The 19,973-nt window shown below is 34.1% G+C and overlaps 1 protein-coding gene across 1 annotated transcript in view; it reads right to left on the bottom strand.

Moving 5' to 3' along the window:
- LOC308687291 (adhesion G protein-coupled receptor L3) overlaps positions 1-19,973 on the bottom strand; it is a gene marked incomplete at its 5' end in the record, with an annotated part of 274,566 nt that overhangs the window by 151,753 nt on the left and 102,840 nt on the right. The window contains one exon of the mRNA XM_081359704.1: positions 189-298. Within this exon, the coding sequence (XP_081215830.1) occupies positions 189-298 (110 nt within the window). The remainder of the gene's footprint in view (positions 1-188; positions 299-19,973) is intronic.

Genomic DNA, 19,973 nt, shown 5'->3' with positions numbered 1-19,973 from the left:
ATAGGAATGGATGAGTTCAAATGAAGGAGAGACTTTTAACTGCGGGAAAAAGAAGGGAATAAATCAGTTATTGCGTTGACGTTTCCCACTGAGCTGCAAGAAAAAGATTTTGTAATATTTAGGGTGACGTGATCTCTGAAAAAAAAAAAAGAGAGATGCAGAGACGTTAATGTTTTTCTGATACATACTGTATGGGACGCACTCATACTGGACTTCCAGGTATTTGTATGTTCCAGGACAGGGATCCGGAAACGCATCTGGTCCAGCCACGACAGCGCACTGCGTCCGGTTATTACACCTGAAAACACACAAACAGATGGAACAATGATCATTAGTGGGATCATTACTATTGCTGACACTTGATGACATTTATACTGTAACCTTTAGTAATGCACTTGGGGACGTGCTGTAACTCATCTGATTTCGGAGGGATTGAACCACAAAACCGGACTATAGACTTGAGGATGGACTCTTTTGACTTGGGCCAGTCACAGCTAAATCTTCAATATGGCACTTAAAGGGACAGTTCACCCTAAAATGAAAATTCTGTCATCATTTACATACCCTCAAGTTGTTCCAAACATGTATGAATTTATTTCTTCTGCTGAACACAAAAGAAGATATTTCGAAGAACGTCAGTAACCAAACAGTTGATGGGCCCCATTGACTTCCATAGTATACAGAAAAAAATACTACTAAGTCAATGGGGCCCAACAAATGTTTGGCTACCAACATTATCCAAAATATCTAATTTGAGTAAATGATGACAAGAAGAATTTTCATTTACGTTTTTTTATATTTTATTCATACAATTACAGTTTTTCTCGATTGCTTAAACACTATAACCAGGCTCAACACCCTGATGAAGGCCAGTGGGCCGATACGCGTTGGTGTTTTTTAAATTTTTTAGCCCTCTAATAAAGTGTTTTGTATTACTTTTTGTATCTACTGAGTGCCTGGACTTGGATTATTTCCTACGTTTTTTTCAACTATAACCAGGCTTTTGAACTAAAATTTCAAAACCATAACGCCATTTATCAAAAAGCACACCCATTTCACTAAACTATAAACACTATTCCCTGTTTCGACACATGAGTCAGATTTGTTGAACTGTCACTGCAAAACTCTACACACAAATCCCTTCATTTCTCATTGCTTAGACCATGTTGTCATGTATAAAGCACTAGCATTCAAAATTGTTCACTCAAGTCAGCACAGCTTCAGCTCAGTTAGCACACAATTACCCAGGTGGAAACACTAAGAGTCAAAAATTAACACACATCAATCAGAACCTTCAATAGATAGATAAAAGGGCCCAATTCAGTTTATTGCGTTTTGGAACAATGGATCCAGAAAGACATGAAGGAAGAGGGATAAGAATGAGGAGGAGGAAGGGCAAGGACAAGAAGACAAGCAGTCGCAGATGAAATTCAAGCCACTCTAGTTGCCCATGTCTTTATCAATGGTATGACTATAAGGGAGGCTCGGCTACGAGTAAGGCCAAATTTGAGTCGCTTTACCGTCGCCTCGAGAACCTTCAGGAAGGTGTGGTGGCAAACAAAATTCTATCACTGAATAAGAGACAAACATTTCCAATAGTCTTTGATGTTTATTTTCTTGCAAGAAAAGGCCAGCAGTCGTACAGTCACAGAGTGGCGGCAGAGTGTGACAGTGAAGGGAGGGCATCCTTTCTCCTTTATAGTCTTGACTCCCAGAATGTTATCTTTCTAGGCAAATGATGGTATTTCAACCATATGTGGAACATTCATAGACGTGTTCATCATATTGTCTGTCTCCATGAGTGGAGGCCCTCCTGTCACGACCAACACTCTTTACCATTCCAATACAATTCCATATTAGAATAAGGTTTGTGTGTGCTCTTTTACTGTCATATGGTGGTCACACACATCTTACTGCAAGTAAATATAAAAAAAAAATTTAGAGGAGAGAGTAAAAAAAAAAGTAAAAAAAAAAGAGTAAAACAGGAAAAAAAAATGTTTTTGTGTGTGTGTTTTCTGTGTATGAATAAAAATGTGCCAATGTATCCACTGGTTGTGTGTTTTGTGTTCATCATGTGAAAAGGTTTGTGAGAGGGGGAACCACAAGCAACATAACTTACCAGTTTTGGAAATGTTGTTTTGAATTTATTGCACCAGTGTGTTAGACTATGTTGTAGTGTGTGTGATTTTGAGGGCTTGTGTGTCCTGTTTGAGGGCAAAGTTTGGTTTTTCAGCAAGAGTGAATGGTTTTGAGTGTAGAGCTTCATTTTGACCTGAAAATAGGATGTTTGGGGAATTGGGTGAGATGTTATGGATTTGTGTTTATAGTTTTGAGAATACGAGGCATAGTTTCAAGAAATGTGTTTAAGCAATCGAGAAAAACTGTAAGACTTCATCAAATCAAAATTGACATTATTTACTTAATAAATGTCTCTGCTTTTAGTGTGGTTTATTAGTGCACACTATTCATCATTTTTCAGCAAAATATACTGTAATAACTTATTAACGCACGACACTGACATTTGACATCATGGTGCTACAATTCTGTCAATTTAGAAGCTTTTATGTCTTTCATTTTCTTTCACACACATGTGCATGCACCTTCATGTAAGCACCACGGCATGTGTGTTGTGTGAACGTGCGTTGCAAATTAAAATTACTATTTTTTTTGCACAAACAAAGCACTTGTGTCGCTTCATAAAATTCAGGTTAAACCACTGGTGACATGGATTACAAAAATGATGGCTTTACTACCTTTCTGGGGCTTGAAATCATTAAAAAGACCTTCATTTGTGTTCCAAAGATAAATGAATGTCTTACGGGTTTGGAACGACATGAGGGCGAGTAATTAATGACAGAATTTTCACTTTTGGGTGAACTAGTCCTTGAAATATATTCTTTTAAAGTATATTATTTCCATAATCTTTTTAAAAGTCTGCTAAAGTGTACTTCTTTTTCCACAAGGGTGAGTAAATTATGATTTTTTTTTTTTTTTTTTTTTTTTTTTGGTAAATTCATTTTGGCCAGTGTTAGTTTGGGACATACTCATCTTAGCATGTTTCTTAGTTTATGTTGTGTAAATAACTATGCCATAGCTATGTATATATTTCCGCAAAAGAGTGCAGCAAAATCTGTACTGGATGACACATTTGTACGGTTAAATTTAACCATATCATAGATTATTAGTTATGATCCGCCCCCTGCGTTATTTTCTGCTGATTATTCAGTTTTCCGCGAAAATGTGCCACGTTAAAGATTCAAATCGAGTTTTGCAAGAATCATGGCGATCATTTAAAGATGAAATCTTCCATGAGGCTCAATGTCAGAATAATGTCAGCAGATCAGCGTGAGATGAAAGTCCAACACCTGAGACACTCGTGGCTGATTCATTGAACAGTTAGCATGTGGCTAATGAGGGGGAACAAATGGTTTTTGAGTGGCGGGGTGTGTGTGTGTGTGGCAAAGAACTTGAGTGTGTATTTCTGTGCAAAGTGCATCAGAGTCTCTGGATCAGTGTGTATGTGAAACTGTGACTAATATTTAGAGGACAAAAGCACCCATGTGCAAAATCAGACTGAACGTATTTACTGCCATTTCATTATGCAAATACACCTTTACTTTGCTATCTAAATGAGGAATCCCAACACACCTTTTAAAGCTGATTATAACTTAACAGGGATACCTTGCATTGTTAGAATGAAAATGTAAAAACAGTAATATTTTGAAATATTGTAAAAAAAGGCTTTTATTTGAATAAATTGTAAAATAAAATGTATTCTTGTGATGAAAAAAGCTGCATTTTCAGCATCATTACTCCAGTCCGTGTCACATTATCCTTCAGAAATCATTCTAATATGCTGACTTGTTGCTCAAGAAGCATTTCTTAATATTATCAATGTAGAAAAGAGCTGTGCTGCTTCATATTTTTGTGGAAACTGTAATAATAATAAATAAAACGCATAACAAAATTACTAAAACTTAAACTTAAATTAAAATGAGAGCTGAAAAAAAAATTTATTTTCGTTGTAAAATCGTTGTTTTAAAAAACAGTCAAAATATAGTGAGTTATGGTGGGTATTTTTATGATGCCAGTTGGAGCACGTTACGAGGAAGGATTGTGCCAAAAAATATAAATTTTTAAATTCAACATGGATAAATATTCATCAGAGTTTAAGAGGATCGAAGCAAATCCGCTCAGAATTCATCCACCCTCAGAGAATTTGCCAACACGACACGCGTCCGCTCTGTCCGACACAAACAAACACTACCTGTTTATGTGGCCGGGCCGGGTCAGGTGAGGTCGAGCTCAGAATTTAATCAGGTTTCAGAACGGGATCGAGAGGATTTGTTTTAGATTAGAGTAAATTATGCAGCACAATGAGGATTACACTGCAAATCCTGGATTCCAGACCTCTGATTGCGCACGGACAACTGCATTTCTCCGCCGCTGATGGGATATTTTCCAAACCGATGCTCTGGAGAACACACAGCCATGTGAAGCCCAAATGCAAACACCTCAGAGACAAAAACGTGCACCGTGAGGAAATCAGAATGACACAAATCAATGCAAAGACGCTTCAGTATCGATCAAAGCCACAAACGGTTCTACATCTAGCCATGTGTCGGCAAACATCCTAATTATCAAACCACCATCAAGCATATCAAACTCGTTACCTTCCAACTAACTGCTTTCCACTCCTGAAAACACACAGTCGGTATGGCGGACTGGTTTTCAAAACACACCAATCGATAAACCAGTATAGATTTGGAAAGGGAATAGTAATGTTCTGCTTTAGCTTTGTCCACTAATGTCTTCACCTATCTACTGAATCACTCAGACAAATCTATAAATGGATATCCAATTTACCTTTAAGAACACCAGGACACAGGGTCCAAAATGAACACCGCCAACCCAGAGAATTTTAATCAAAGAACAAATGAACAAAGAACAAAGAGAAAATCACTTGCTGCTCTTAACTGAATAACTTTTGTGACTTTAATTTTGAAGCATTAATCTCTTTTTAATTTTTGCAATGAAAACAATCCAGTGTTATTTTTTATTTGATTACTTTCCTTTCTGTAGTATTTCTTACCTGAATATACTGTTAGATCCACCTGAAAAAAACTTAAAGACATTTAATTTGTCTCTTTATTCTATTGTATTTATTTGTGTTATCGTTTGCAATTTTAGTTGTTATTTTATTACTGACTAGTTTTTTTGTAGATCAACAATTCAAATAAATCCTCCCTTGTTCTGTGTGTAAGCTATTACAACAAAATTACCCAAATTATAGAAACATTTTGAGATATGGCGGAATATATGTGAAGAATTCTCCGTGGTATTGAACATCGATATTTTTCAAGGTACCGTATCGAAGTTGGAAATTCCAGTATTGTGACAACACTATTGCATTGGCAACTAAACTAAATAAATAATGTTAAGTTGTACTAATACAATTACTAAAACTAAAAAAGAAAAAGCTAAATAGAAAAAAAGAAAACGCATAACAAAATGACTTAAACTTGAACTAATATTAAGATTAACCTAAACATATAACCTAATTTTTAGCACACTTGAAAAAAAAAAGATTTATGTTTGTATGTATGTATTTATTTATTATTATTATTTGGTGATACATGTGAAATATTCTCAAAAGCAAAAAATGACAAACAAAACAAAAAAATCCCTTTATAATTCCCATAAGTTCTAAAATTGTATAAAATCCCTTTATAAGTTGCAGGGCTGGTACATTTGACCAGTTCACCAAATTCAATGTAATTTTCTGAATTTATTTCTTCGGATATAGTATAGCTTCCATGAAATTGTGTTGCTTTTATTTTTCTCCGCAGGCACACAAAAACAATCCGCTCAATAATCAACATTCAAAAAGCAAACGTTCAAGTCAAATAGCTGCTAGTGCTGCCATCACAGGTCCGTCACAGGCTGACATTTAAATAAGGGCCAGTTAGCGTTTCCATCTGCCGGCTCGCTCATAGCTGCTGGCTATAACAGCACACTTGATAATGTTTAGGAAAAATATGAGTGTTGATATGTCAGCTGCCAGGATTGTTGACGTTAAGAGCAGTTTATTCATGTCGGAGTGGAAATCCATTGCTTGTAATTTTTCAATTTGGGAAAGAGGACAGACGGAACAGACACATTACAAGACAAATATACGAGTGTGTTTGTGGGTGGGTGCGTATGTGTGTGTGTGTGTGTGCTGGCCTTTTGCTACAAAACCACTATAATTACAGTTTCCAACGCTCTCATGAGACCAAGAGAAAAGAAAAAGTGAGGATATTGATGTTTGTGTTGGCTTGTGATCCAAATAACACCCTACGGTTGAACCACTGCTAAACCTAGAAGCCTAACCACTAAATAAACACAATAACCCCTACGAGAATAAAAATAACAAACATTTTTCACCTAAATTTGATTGCGAGATTATTTTTTTCTGAACTTGTACAAATCAACTAGCACTCCTCTATATTAATGCCTAACCCTAAACTTTACCCTTGTGAAAAAGAAGTATGCTTTAGCATACTTTTTAAAAAATATTACTTTTTTATAAGAACATACTTAAGTGTGAAATTAATGTAACGTTTTCCGCTACTTATTTGCATGTTTATTGCAATTAAATGAAAATATACTAGTGTAAATAGCTTTTTTGACCCACATAAGTAGAACTTTAGCACATGTTTATGTGTAATTTCATTACTTGTCTTTGAAATATGGTTAATGTGTGATGAACTGACAAGCATTTATGGCAAAATAAAATAGGCTATACTTTAATGCATTTCTATTCAAACTTGCATGTCATGCATTTAAATACATTTGTATTTGCACATTTGTAATACAGTTGCAATTTAACGCATTTAAAATATACTTCAACCTTATGTCGAACAACACACTAAAGTTAAAATAGTTTTTGAAAAATACTGGCATGTGCCTAAGTACGTTAGTCAACACATCAAAATTAGTGTACTTCTTGAAAGCATGACAAAAGATTATGAAAACAATAATTGTAAAATTGTGTTAAGAAGCATAATCATGATAATATAATCTCTGTAAGTGCACTTAAGTGGTCTTTTATTTCATTAGTAACATTATCTACAAGTACAGTTTTTAAACTATACTTTTTTTCATAAGATTTGTAGTACACTATAAGTGCACATTGATACAATTAAGTTTGCTTCTTTTTAACAAGGGTATGCTTACACAATAATGCCAGCAACACCTTCAATCCAAAACTATAACCACAACACGGATTCAAAAATAAGCATAAAACCTACATAATAAACCCTATCCCAAGACAATGACCCTACAACATGAAGTTTAAATCTTAACCCTACACAATACACCCTAAAACACTGTGTTTGTTGTCTTTATCTATTTTCATTCATCATATTTCCCTGCTGAGTGACTGATCACCATCTCCTGCCTTCCAACCGTCTGACTGCCAAACACCTCCAAACCTCAGCCAAAGACACACACACATACACACACATCAGCGAGATCTTGTGTGTCTGCATATGCATATATGTGCACTTTTGTGTGTAATGCATCTCTGGCCGCGGTAGACTAGACTCGTGCTGCGATATGCTCCAAAAATAATAAAGCAAGCTTCTGTTGTGCAAACACACACCTACACACACACACACACACACACACACACACACACACACACAAATAAATAGGCACAGTGTTGCATAAAATGAAAACATATTACAAGACCATTTCTCTAAAAATGGTAGTAATGCTCAAAAACACCACACCAACTATTTGCACAACATTACAGCAATTTTTTCCAGATATCATTTCGACAAGCCCAAACATTCCGAGAGCGCTAATTTGTGTTCTGCATTGGACAATACAGAAACTCACCAGCTTCTCTATATTTTGAGACACACAGTGTTGAAATGATGCTGTGTTGTGAGGCAGCGTGTGTGTGTGTGTGTGTGTGTGTGTGTGTGTGTGTGTGTGTGTGTGTGTGTGTGTGTGTGTGTGTGTGTGTGTGTGTGTGTGTGTGTGTGTGTGTGTGTGTGTGTGTGTGTGTGTGTGTGTGTGTGTGTGTGTGTGTGTTTTCTCTCTGGGAGCTTGGCAAAATGAACCTTGTGGGCTTTAGGGGTCCTTTAATTCATTCTCAATGTGGCGCTGGTCCAGTCCTGAGGGTCTGGATGATAAACATGCGCATTTATTGGTGCTGTCTGTGAGACACACACACAGATGGACAAATATAGAACGAGCTGAGCCCTCAACAATAAGACTGAACGTCCTTTGCTTCACTTTTTAGAGATTAGGAGAAATGATTAAAATATTCTAGGCATTGGCGACATTTTTTCTATAAAGTACAGTTGCTGGTGCACTTTACAGATCACCAAATTCAATAACATTTTCTGAATTGATTGAATAAAAATATGAATGTGTTTTTCTTTGTATATAGTTGTAATTGCATTGGTTTTATTTTTTCTGCAGGCACAAATATAAACAATTTTAGTATCATTTATATACCATTATAGTCTTTGGTAATATTTTGAATTAGATTTTAATTTTAGCTAAAATTTTAGTAATTTTGTTAGGGTGTTTGTCATTCTCTTCTTTTACTTTTTTTAAGACATCGATATTGTTTTAGTTTTAGTTTATTTAGTTTGACTTTTTTCAGTACTTCGTGTAGTACTTTTTTAGTACACTTGTCTTTTGTGGTTTTAGTTCTAGTTAAATGAAGCTTGTGACCTGCTTTATTTCAGGACTGTAGGGAGGGCTAAAAAAAAAAAAAAAAAAAAAAGAAATATATTTTTTTAACTTAAATATTCCCAAAATTCAGATTATATTTGATTTCTAATAACTTCCCTTCGGTTAAAACATTACTACCAATATCATTTCAGTATTTCATGACTTAAGCACATTTCCCCTCAAATTTTCATTGAAATAATGTGCAAAGGTTTAATTTTTAACAAAGGTTAAAGGCGAGTCCCATTACATTTGCAATGCTGTAATTTTTTAAACATATACATAAACACAAATTATAAGCAGATTATAATTTGTGACTGCAAAAAGAGAGGGTTTGCAATTCAAACACATTCTCATTAAACAAACATGGTGCTCTGTGCGGGAAGAGCAAGCTCAGGGAGATTTGATTTGAAAATAAAGAGATGTTCCTCTTTGTTTAGAAGAGCGGAGAGTGAATGGAATGGTAATGCACGAGAAAGAAATGTTTTACATTTAAATAAGACTCTCTATCAAACGCAGGTGTGGCTGCCTTCATTGGATAAATGTCTGCCATCTTTACTAAACCTCAGCATTTAGAGAAACACACTTACACAGCTTCTCAAAGCTCTCGTTCACACACACACCGCACAAATTCTAATTTGAAATTGATTGTTTCTGAATCGAAAAATCGGATAATACTGATAATGACAAATCATCAAGCCATACTGACCTTATGCTGTCCAGGCAGAGATGTGCTCACCTCTCACGCCACATTTCCATGATATGTAATTTGTCAATTTCTTTTTTATTATTATTATTCAAATTTGATATAAAATGTGTGATGATGGCAGTATTGGGGAGATCAATTTTGTGTTAAATCATATACATAATAAAAGTATGCGCAAAAATACTGCACAAAAATAGCATTCCACATACATAACAAATTAACTAGAAATGTGATTTATTAAAGTACTTTTGAAAAAAGATTAATGCAGAATTTTCCTGATTTTACTGTTTTTAGATGGAATAGCTATAGTTATATTATAGAGGGGAAAGACTGGGTAGCAACAATTTCTAACCAATTTAAAATAAGTTTTTAAAATAAGAATGCACTTTATGCCGTGTAATATGAACGTACCCCACACCACTAACCTTACCAAAGGGGTTTACAGTGCATCTCATATGCATGTAAAAACTCGCTTTTGCTTATAAATTGCACGATAAATACAATGCGTGCTATAGAAATGCATTTCATGAGATAGAGTTGGTTATTATACTGTAGATGCCTTGTCAGATTTGAGATGAACTGTCATGGAATAAATCTGTCTCCGAAACAATTATTACAGTTGTCTTATATTTCACCAACAAACTGGAACAGAAACATTTATGTTATTAAAAAGTTAATATAAAACTGCCTGAAATTTAAATGTTTGTTTATATACAGTACCTCAGTTTTAGCTATTAGAGCGTTTATTATTAAATAAATTTGATTATTAAAGTGATTATTAATTTATTATTTGGTTTGGGGTTTGGGTGTCCTGAATTTTTGGTTTCGGCCCAGGGTTTTTTTTTTTTTCATTTTGGTGCATCCCTAAAAATGAGTGTACATAAACAAATACTGAACACTTTGAGTGACGCCATGCTGTGCTGCAAATGGTGGGGAAAAAGTTCAGTTCAGACTGATTGTAAACTGACAGATCTCCTCAGAATGTGAAGAAGAACCAGCATATTGTTTGGACTGTATTGGAAAGAAAAATTTAAACCGGACAAAATTTAAACCGGACAAAAGGCCTCTCCAACACTGCTAACACACATATGTACATATTCCTCAAAACATGCACAGAAATAAGCCTTATTAAGTGACTTGAATCACAAAGTCACAGCGGCATAAATTACCATATGCGCTTGTCAAACCAAGTCCAATTAAAGGAGAGGCAGCAACAGACACAGAGAATGCAAATTCCCAGGGGTTGAGCCTGAAAAATCTGTGAATTTCTCCACAAGAGACTCACACACACACACACACACACACACACACGCACGCACACGCATGCCACCAGAGCTGATAATAACCTGTCAGTCAGCATTCAAAATTTTTGTTCAGAACAGCATACGAACATACTACTTTTTGCATTTTGCAATTTACAGTGTGTAAATTTATGCATGTATGTATACTGCACAGTATGACTTTTCTGAATGATCTACTACATCATGTACGTAAATGTGCAGTTATACAGCACTTTATACAATACAGATTGTTTCAAAGCAGCTCTAAAGTAAAAAACAAGAAAATGTTTTAATTTTGTTAAATTCTTTATTCTTTATTAAAATTTTTGTTCAATAACTGTGAATGCTGCAAAGTTCACTACAGAAAATAGAGCACATACACAACATACTGCATCCCATAATGCAAAACGTTCAAATCAACATTCTATTTTCACTGTGACGAATGAACCGGGAGCAATCATAGCCACATTTTTAATTAAAGTCCCCAAGTAGTCAATAATTGTATCTCTTAAACTCATCTTTGATCACCAAAATGACATATTTAAGTGTTTTTTTTTTCTTGAAATAAAAATTGTTCATGCCTTAAAAATGCTACTTACTGATTAAATGATCTGACCGTTAAAAGAACGCAAAAAAATAACTATTTATTTCCAAGTGATGCTACTCCCATGAATGGCATCGAGGGCATCTGACAACAATGCAACAAACTACAGTCTGAAATATTTATTGTTTGTATACATTACTATATTTAGCATACTGTGCAGAATTCATTAAGTAATAAGATAGTATTTCATTCGGATCATAACTATTGGCTCTTTTGTACTGGTTTAAGAGCACCATGTGCCAGAGGTCACGATCAGCTCTTACAACATGCTGAAGCTCAGTCGGTTTACCGGAGCGTGAGAGAAGCAGGAACGACTGTACGAGTCTGCCAGACGACTGCAATGAATTAAACCGGCACAGCAACCCACCAGGGACCCATTTAGCAGACGTACAGTACCTGACAGGATCGCTTAAAATTTAGAGAGAGAGCGTGATGGCCGAGAAATAAACCCCCATCAAATTCAATTATGCTGTAGCAATTTTCCCACTGCCCCTAAAATTGATATTTTTGAACACGCAATGAGACTAAACATCGAGGTTTGCGCTCCGCAGATATTACTGTGACACTGAGGTAAAACCGTTTACGCTCATCATCTCTGGAGGATTGCTAGCAATTAAGATCCAAAACACATGCAATGCTGCTTAGTTACATTATGTTAGGGTCAAACTGTGCGATATTTATTTATCAGATGTGTCATTTATCACTTATTAAAGCAAACTATGCACTAAAGATTAAGAACTATGGTGTGTGTCTGTACACTTTTTTGTAAATGGCAATAAAAAATACAAATATTTTTGTAGCTTTCAGGCGGGATAAAAAATGTCCTATTGTCTAATGAATAAAATGCTTTGGTGGATCACAAACAGCAAATTAGTAACTTTTATTGGCAAAAACAGCTAATTTCACCAAGAGTGTAGAAACATGTAGTAACATGTAGAAAATAGCCAACAGATTATTTATCGATAGATAGATCATTTCCCAAAGGTTGTCAATGGCTTTAAGGTCAGGGGGATTGAGGAGGCCACTTGAAAGCTTCAAAATGCTGAGCATGAAAACTTTCATTGCATTTAATTTGTATTAAAACACTCCATACGTCTCCTACGAACTTACCCGACACCATCCAATGCTAGGTTGTTAAATTTTGACTTGTCAGGCTGCAGAACACGGGTCCAATCTTCCTTATGTTCTTTGGCAAATGCAAGGTGTATTTCTTTTTTTTTTTTTTTTTTTGCAGTACATAAATCTAATAAATAGTTTCTTTACTGGTAAACAACCTCTCAATCCAGCCTCTTATAGCCAATGGCTTACAGTTCAAGATGAAATTGGAGGTTGGAGATCTCATCCAGGGCTGTGTTTCCCAAAAGCATCGCGGACATTTCAACAATACCTTCTTGGTTGCAGTGGACAGCTCTTTCCATCTTGCCATTTTCAATAAAACCCACAAGTTAACATCTATAGCTTATACCTACATAGTGATTTATTGAATTATAGGCTGGGAATAATGAGTCCAAGCTTGGTATGACCACCTGGCCAAAAAGGACACAATTTGGTGTGTTTCATTGCATCATGACAAATGATGCAATTGAAACATAGAACACGTAAGTTTTACACTCCAGGCGAAACTTCACAACATGCATACAAAATGATATAATAAATATTTAATGAAAAGTTTGAACAAAGTGCGAAGAAGCTAATTTCCCTCCATGTAGGTCGGACATCACTTATGGCCACTCATGTACACACAATACTATACACACTGCATAATAATTTGTGCTGTACGACTTGTCTTGATGGCTTTACTAATTGTATTGACAGAACTGTATTCAATTTCCAAAAACATGTTTGATCCTATATTAAAAAATAGCTGTCAAAATCAATGATGTAATCACATTGGACTCATTAAATTGACTGTGTGTAATGTCTCTTAATTGCAATTCAGTAAGTTCTTCCTTCTCATTCAACATTCTGTGGGATGTGGCTGATTCATATTCAAATTCCAAGTCATGAATTGAAAGGGAAACCATTCTTAATTTACACTACAAAAAAGTACTTTTTATATTAACCTGTTAAGCTGCAACCCCACTTTTGAAAAATCCCAAGAAATGACATACCCAAACTGAAACAGATACAGTTCATGAACCCTTTGTACTAAAAGCACAAGTATGATCTCATTTGAAAGCTGACACCTGGCAGTTTATTGTAATGTAGAATTAATTATTGTCATAATGACAAAAATTGTTATAAATAGCTTCAAAGTTTTGTAAAGTTATTAGAAATTATTTTTTTATGAAACATCCTCATGAAAATAAAATTGAAGTTGGCCCTGGAGCAATCTAGAAATGCACTACAGCTAATGCCACATGTCTAAACATTTTATGTTTAAAATCTTAAGATAATAAGTCCAAAACTCTGTATTTAGTGAAATGTTTTTCAAGACCATGTCATGTGACTTTATTTTGATTTGATGCTAAAATGCTACTGATATTTATTGTCATCTTCTTACCATCTATGCAGTATATTGTCTTTATTGTTTTGTGGTGCAAACGAGCCCCATTCAGTCTCAGTCTCCCCCTGCACACATTCACACTTCTCCAGCCTGGTTATGGCTCTAAATATGCATTTCTTTTGTCTGCATTATAGTTACTAACGACTGGCTATTCACATGCTATTCATATGGTTTCAGTCACTAATTTCTTTTCTCATAGTTCACCCTTACATTCTAAACTGTTTTAAATGCATTTCTTTGAATAAAGAAACATTTCAGTAAGCATTCAAAAAACAATAAAAATATAACTTCTAGGTGGCAGGTGCACCTAGGGCTAGCTAGCATGTTAGCTTAGCACACCATCAATACACGACAATTTATGAGATTAAAACCATGTTTGTGCTTATAAACTTACTTTATAAAGCAAATCGAGTATTTTAAATAATTTTCTGTGATCTAATTTGGCTTCAGATAAAAAAATCAGACAGAAAATATACTATTGTATACTGTTCTGCACAATGATAGTCTATATAGATTAGCATTACATTATAAATATAATCTATTATTATGGAAATACCTGGCATGGATTGAAAAACACAGGTAACTCAAATATCATAGCAAACATGTTTATTGTCTTCAAAATGTCTGTATCTGCATGCTACAGCCATAGTTACAGCGCGATCTCTTGTTAGCTGTGTGTGTGTGTACGCCAGAAAAACCTCGCTCCAAAAAAAAGAAAGACGAACCGTCGCTTCTTGAGATGCAAGAGAATATTGTAACTCTTTTATCCAAGAAAATTAATGAGAGTTCGGGCCACCTGGAGAATCTGATTCGGGAAAATACACTCAGCATCGGAACTTTGAAAAAGTCAATTGACTTCGCACTGAATGAAGTTAAAGACTTGAAAGACGAAATGAAAGTGGTGAAAGAATTCACTAAATCGCACGAGCAGAAAGTTGCTGAGCTTGAACGAAAAGTTAATGAAGCAGAAAGATATCGGAGAAGATGGAATTTGAGGCTCCACGGTGTTCCCGAGAAAGCGGATGAAAATCTCAAGCATCAGGTGATTGGAATTTGCGGCTCAGTTGCTCCAGAGTTAAAGGAGAGATGCCAGGTTGATGTGGACATTGTTCATAGACTGGGTCGGAAAGAACAAGGAAGAAGCACAAGAGTGACGATAATTCAGTTTACGAACAGGTCTACTCGGGATCTACTCTGGAAAAGAGCGAAGAACTGTGAATTCCTTCAAGCACAGCGGTTACGGTTTACAGAAGACTTGACGGCGTTGGACGTGGAGAGAAGAAAGCTCCTGTGGCCTATGGTGAAGGATGCCAGAGAGAAAGGTCGCAAAGCTTATTTTGTGGGGAGTAGAGCCTTTGATGATGGCGTTGAAATTTTCCCCAAATAAAGGTTTGGTTCTGATGGTCTCTGACCTAATAATTCAATTGAAGATTTGTGAAGTGAATGAGAATGGTCGAGGGGGAGTGGAAAAAAAAAAAAAAAAAAAAAAAAATGAAAAAAAAAAATGAAAAAAAAAAGAGTAAAAGTAAAATAAAAAGTAATTTCCCAGGTAAAATTATAAACGGATAAGGAATTTGCACCCTTTGAGTTACATATACCTTAGCTCTTAAGAGTTTTTCTTAAAGAGTTTTTCTTTCTTTCTTCTGTAGTTGTGTTCATTAAAAGTTCATGTCGTTATCTTTTTGTTCCTTTAATGTGAGGGGTATTCGAGATTTAACAAAACGAAAGGCTGTTTTTTTGTATTGCAAGAGATTTAATGTAGATTTTTATTTCTTACAAGAGACTCATGCTTGCTCTTCAGATGTGAATTTTTGGAAATCTCAGTGGGGCAGCGAAATTTGGCATTCTTTTGGAAGTAATCACTCAGCAGGAGTTGCAATTTTAAAAGGTTCATTTAAAGGTAAAATTGTTAATAGCAAAGTCCACAATGGAGGGAGATGGATAATCCTAACGGTATCCATTGATGGTAAAATGTTTTTGTTAGGTACTGTATATGCCTCAAATATAAAAAAATATAATGCTGATTTGTTCTCTGAAATTGAAAATGAGATAAGCAAAATAAGGAAAAGATTTCATGATATTGAAATTATACTAGGTGGGGACTTCAATACTGTCCCAAATGTTAAGATGGATAGAATTCCTATTCCAATTAAATCACCTACAAGTGATTCAGAGCTATCAATATTTTGTGAAAATGTAGGGGTAATTGATATATGGAGATATAAATACCCACATTTGAAAGAGTACACGTGGAGTAATAGGGATAAATCTAAACAGTCAAGAATTGATTTTTGGTTAATTTCTAGTTCATTAGAACAAAATACAAACAGAGTATCAATTGAACCATCAATATTGTCTGATCACAAAATGATTTATCTTCTCATTAAAATGAATAACGAAACATCATATAAAAGCTCTAAGACTTATTGGAAGTTTAATAATAGATTATTAGAAATTGATAGTTTTCAATATGAAATTAAGAAAATAATACAAACATATTGGAATAAAGCTAAGCGAACAAATTTATACTGTCAAAATTGGGAGCTCATGAAGTTTCAGATTAGAATTAGTGCAATTGATAAAGGCAAAGAAGTTGCGAAGTCTAATAAATTAAAGGAAGAGGAAATTATTAAAGCTATTTGTAATATTACTAATAATGACAGTGATGGGAATTCTAATTTAATTAATTTGCAGGCTGAGTTAGATAAATTATATATAATCAAGGCAAAAGGTTCATTTGTTAGATCACGAAGACGTTGGTTGGAGGAAGGAGAAACTAATTCCAGATACTTTTATAATTTGGAGAAAAGGAATGGAGAATATACATCTATTAGAAAGCTTAATATTAATGGCCATGAAACACAGGACCCTATTATTATTTCAAAGTATGTATCCGATTTTTATGGTAAATTATATTCCAGCAATACATGTTCTGTAGACAAAATAGATGATTTTTTAAAACCCCTTAAACAAAATATAGCTTGTATTGATGAAGATTTTAAAGCTCTTTGTGATAAGGAGGTATCCATTTTAGAGATAAGAACAGCTATAAAAAAACTTAAATTTAACAAGTCCCCCGGTAATGATGGCTTAACTGCAGAATTTTTTAAAACATTTCAAGATGATCTAGTTGAATTTCTGTTAATGGTCTTTAAAGAATCTATTGATCAGGAAGCTTTGCCACCCTCCATGACACAAGGACTAATATCCTTAATTCCAAAGCCTGATAAAGACCTATTGTCACTAGATAATTGGCGACCTATTACATTAATTAATAATGATAGTAAAATTATAGCTTCCATATTTGCTGAAAGGTTAAAGTTAGGATTAGAGTTTATTATTGATGAGGGGCAGTCAGGATTTATAAAAGGTAGACATATTTGTAATAATATTAGACTTGTATTAGATCTTATAGATTATAATGAAATTATTAATGATAATAGTTTTATTCTGTTTGTCGATTTTTACAAGGCCTTCGATACAATTGAACATGACTTTATTTTTAAAACTCTTAAATTTTTCGGTTTTGGGGACAAATTTCAAAAAGTAATTAGAACCCTATATAATAAGATTAATAGCTCTGTAAAATTGGCATATGGAACTTCTCATAGATTCGAAATTAAAAGGGGTATTCGACAGGGCTGCCCTATTAGTCCATTACTTTTTTTGTTGGTTACACAAATTATGGCCATTCATATTAAGAAGGACAATTTTCGTGGTATTAAAATAGAGGATACAGAAATTAAATGCACACAATTAGCTGATGACACTACTCTTTTTTTAAGAGATTATACTGAAGTTGGAAAAGCAATAAAATGTTTGCAGTTATTTTCATCTGTATCTGGTCTTTCCCTAAATATTAATAAGTGTGAGCTTATGGCTCTAGGTTCATGTGACTTTACCACAATATGCAATATTCCTGTGAAAGAAGTTGTCAAATATTTAGGTATTAAGATATCAAAAAATAAGGAAGTCAGGAATGAGTTAAACTTTACTCCTATCATTCAATCATTTGAAAAGAAATTGAACTCTTGGCTAATGAGAGATATCTCTTTAACTGGTCGTGTGTTATTGGTTAAAGCTGAAGGTTTATCCAGGTTGGTTTATAATGCTCAAGTGTTAGAGGTACCCCCCTTGCTAATTAAAATGATAGACACTAAACTCTTTAAATTTATTTGGAGGAACAAATCACATTATATTAAAAAAGAAAATATTTGTAGATCAAAAGTTGAAGGAGGATTGAATGTTTTGGATTTTAAGACCTCTAATATGATATTTAAAATAAAATGGCTTCAAAATTATTTAAAATATAAGCAAAGTATATGGTATACGGTACCTAATTTTATATTTCAAAAAGTAGGTGGTATAGAATTTATACTAAAATGTGATTATGATGTTAACAAAATACCTGTTAAACTTGCAAGTTTCCACAAACAAGCATTACTTTCATGGACTCTTATGTATAGTCATAATTTTTCCCCCCATAAATGTACCATATGGAACAACAGATGTATAAGGGTTAGAAACAAGTCAATATTTTTTGAAAATTGGTTTGAAAAGGGAATTATTTGGGTTAAGCAGTTGATAAAAAATGATGGTGTTTTATACAATTATAATGAGTTTGTTCATATTTATAACTTTTCAGTTGATCCTGTCCAATATTCTTTGGTTTTACATGCAATTCCCAAGGAAATTTTGAGATTATTAGAAGGTCATAATAATTGTTCTCTACAAACAACAGTAGAAGAATTTACCTCTTGTATTAAGTTGCAGGGTAAAGATTTCACAAGTTCTGGATGTAATAATATTTTTTTGCGGTCCCTTCTTCAATCTAAATGTATACTTGCTGTTACTACTCACTGGAATTTTTTATTTAAGAAACATATTGAGTGGAGTAAAGTTTGGATGACACCTCATAAGTATTGCATTACAAACAAAGTAAAAGAGGTTTCATATAAAATTTTCCATCGAATTTACCCAGTTAAGTCACTTGTGGTACAGCGTTTTAAAGTAAACATTGAAGATATTTGTGCTTTTTGTAAAATTACCCCTGAGACTATTAAGCATTTATTTTGGGAGTGTCCCAAGACCCAAATGTTTTGGAAGGAACTTAGTAATTACTTGCAAAGTAAAGTTAGGATTCTTGTTAACTTTGAAGAAATTGATGTTATGTTAAGATGTTTTTCATTTGAGGGTGATAAAAATCTTTTGTTTATATTTGATTTAATTATTATAATTTCCCGTTACTATATTCATAAGGTCAAATGGAATGGAAAGATACCAAATTTTGAACATTTTAAAATTGATGTTAAGATATATTTAGAAACTATATCCAAAAGTAAAAACCTGAAAGCTATGAAAACTACACAGCTGTTTGACAAGTACAAGCTTTTTTTGTAAAAAGCCTTTCTATTTTTTTTATTTTTATTTTATTTTATTTATTTATTTTTTATTTATTTATTCTCTACCCCTGACATGTATGGACATGTATGGTTATGTGTACTCTTGTATGTAATATGTTTTGTTATTATTGTATTTCAATAAAAAAAAAAAAAAAAAAAAAAGCTGTGTGTGTGTGTTCGAGGCTTCCTGGATTGTCACATGATTATGGCACTTCTTCATGTTCTAATACTGTGCACAGGGCGGCGAGGGCGCCCTCAGGCTGTTGGTATGGATTGAAAACACAATACATCACAGTGTCCAGCGCTCATAATGATTACATCGACACATTTGGGCATAAATTCAATAAATATTATTCCTGTCTATAGAAATCTGATGTAAACCTATGAGAATATATCAATATTTCTCCAAATCTGCACATTTTTGAGCTAAAGCCCTGAGGGACGTTGTTTTGTGTATCGCTGTCATGACGACGGCACAGGAGTTTTTTATGAATGAAAGCGGCTGACGGTCATAATTCATATCAAAGGTATCGACTCATTTTTTCATTTCATAACTCCTGACACAAATTAAGAAATAACTGTCGCTATAAGTTTCTCGGAATACAATAGTGGTCAAATACTGAAACTTGAGTCTTATATCTTTGTAATGATGTATAGTTTGTCAAGGTATAACATTAAATCTGATAGTAACTTTGAACTATTTATAAAAAAAAACGCTTCAGTGCGCCCGCGCTCTGGCAAAGGT

Source organism: Scardinius erythrophthalmus, assembly GCF_964197995.2.
Source record: "Scardinius erythrophthalmus genome assembly, chromosome: 2".
Taxonomy (NCBI): Eukaryota; Metazoa; Chordata; class Actinopteri; order Cypriniformes; family Leuciscidae; genus Scardinius; species Scardinius erythrophthalmus.
Note: the sequence above shows the minus strand (reverse complement) of the source record. Positions and strands in the feature narration are given on the sequence as shown.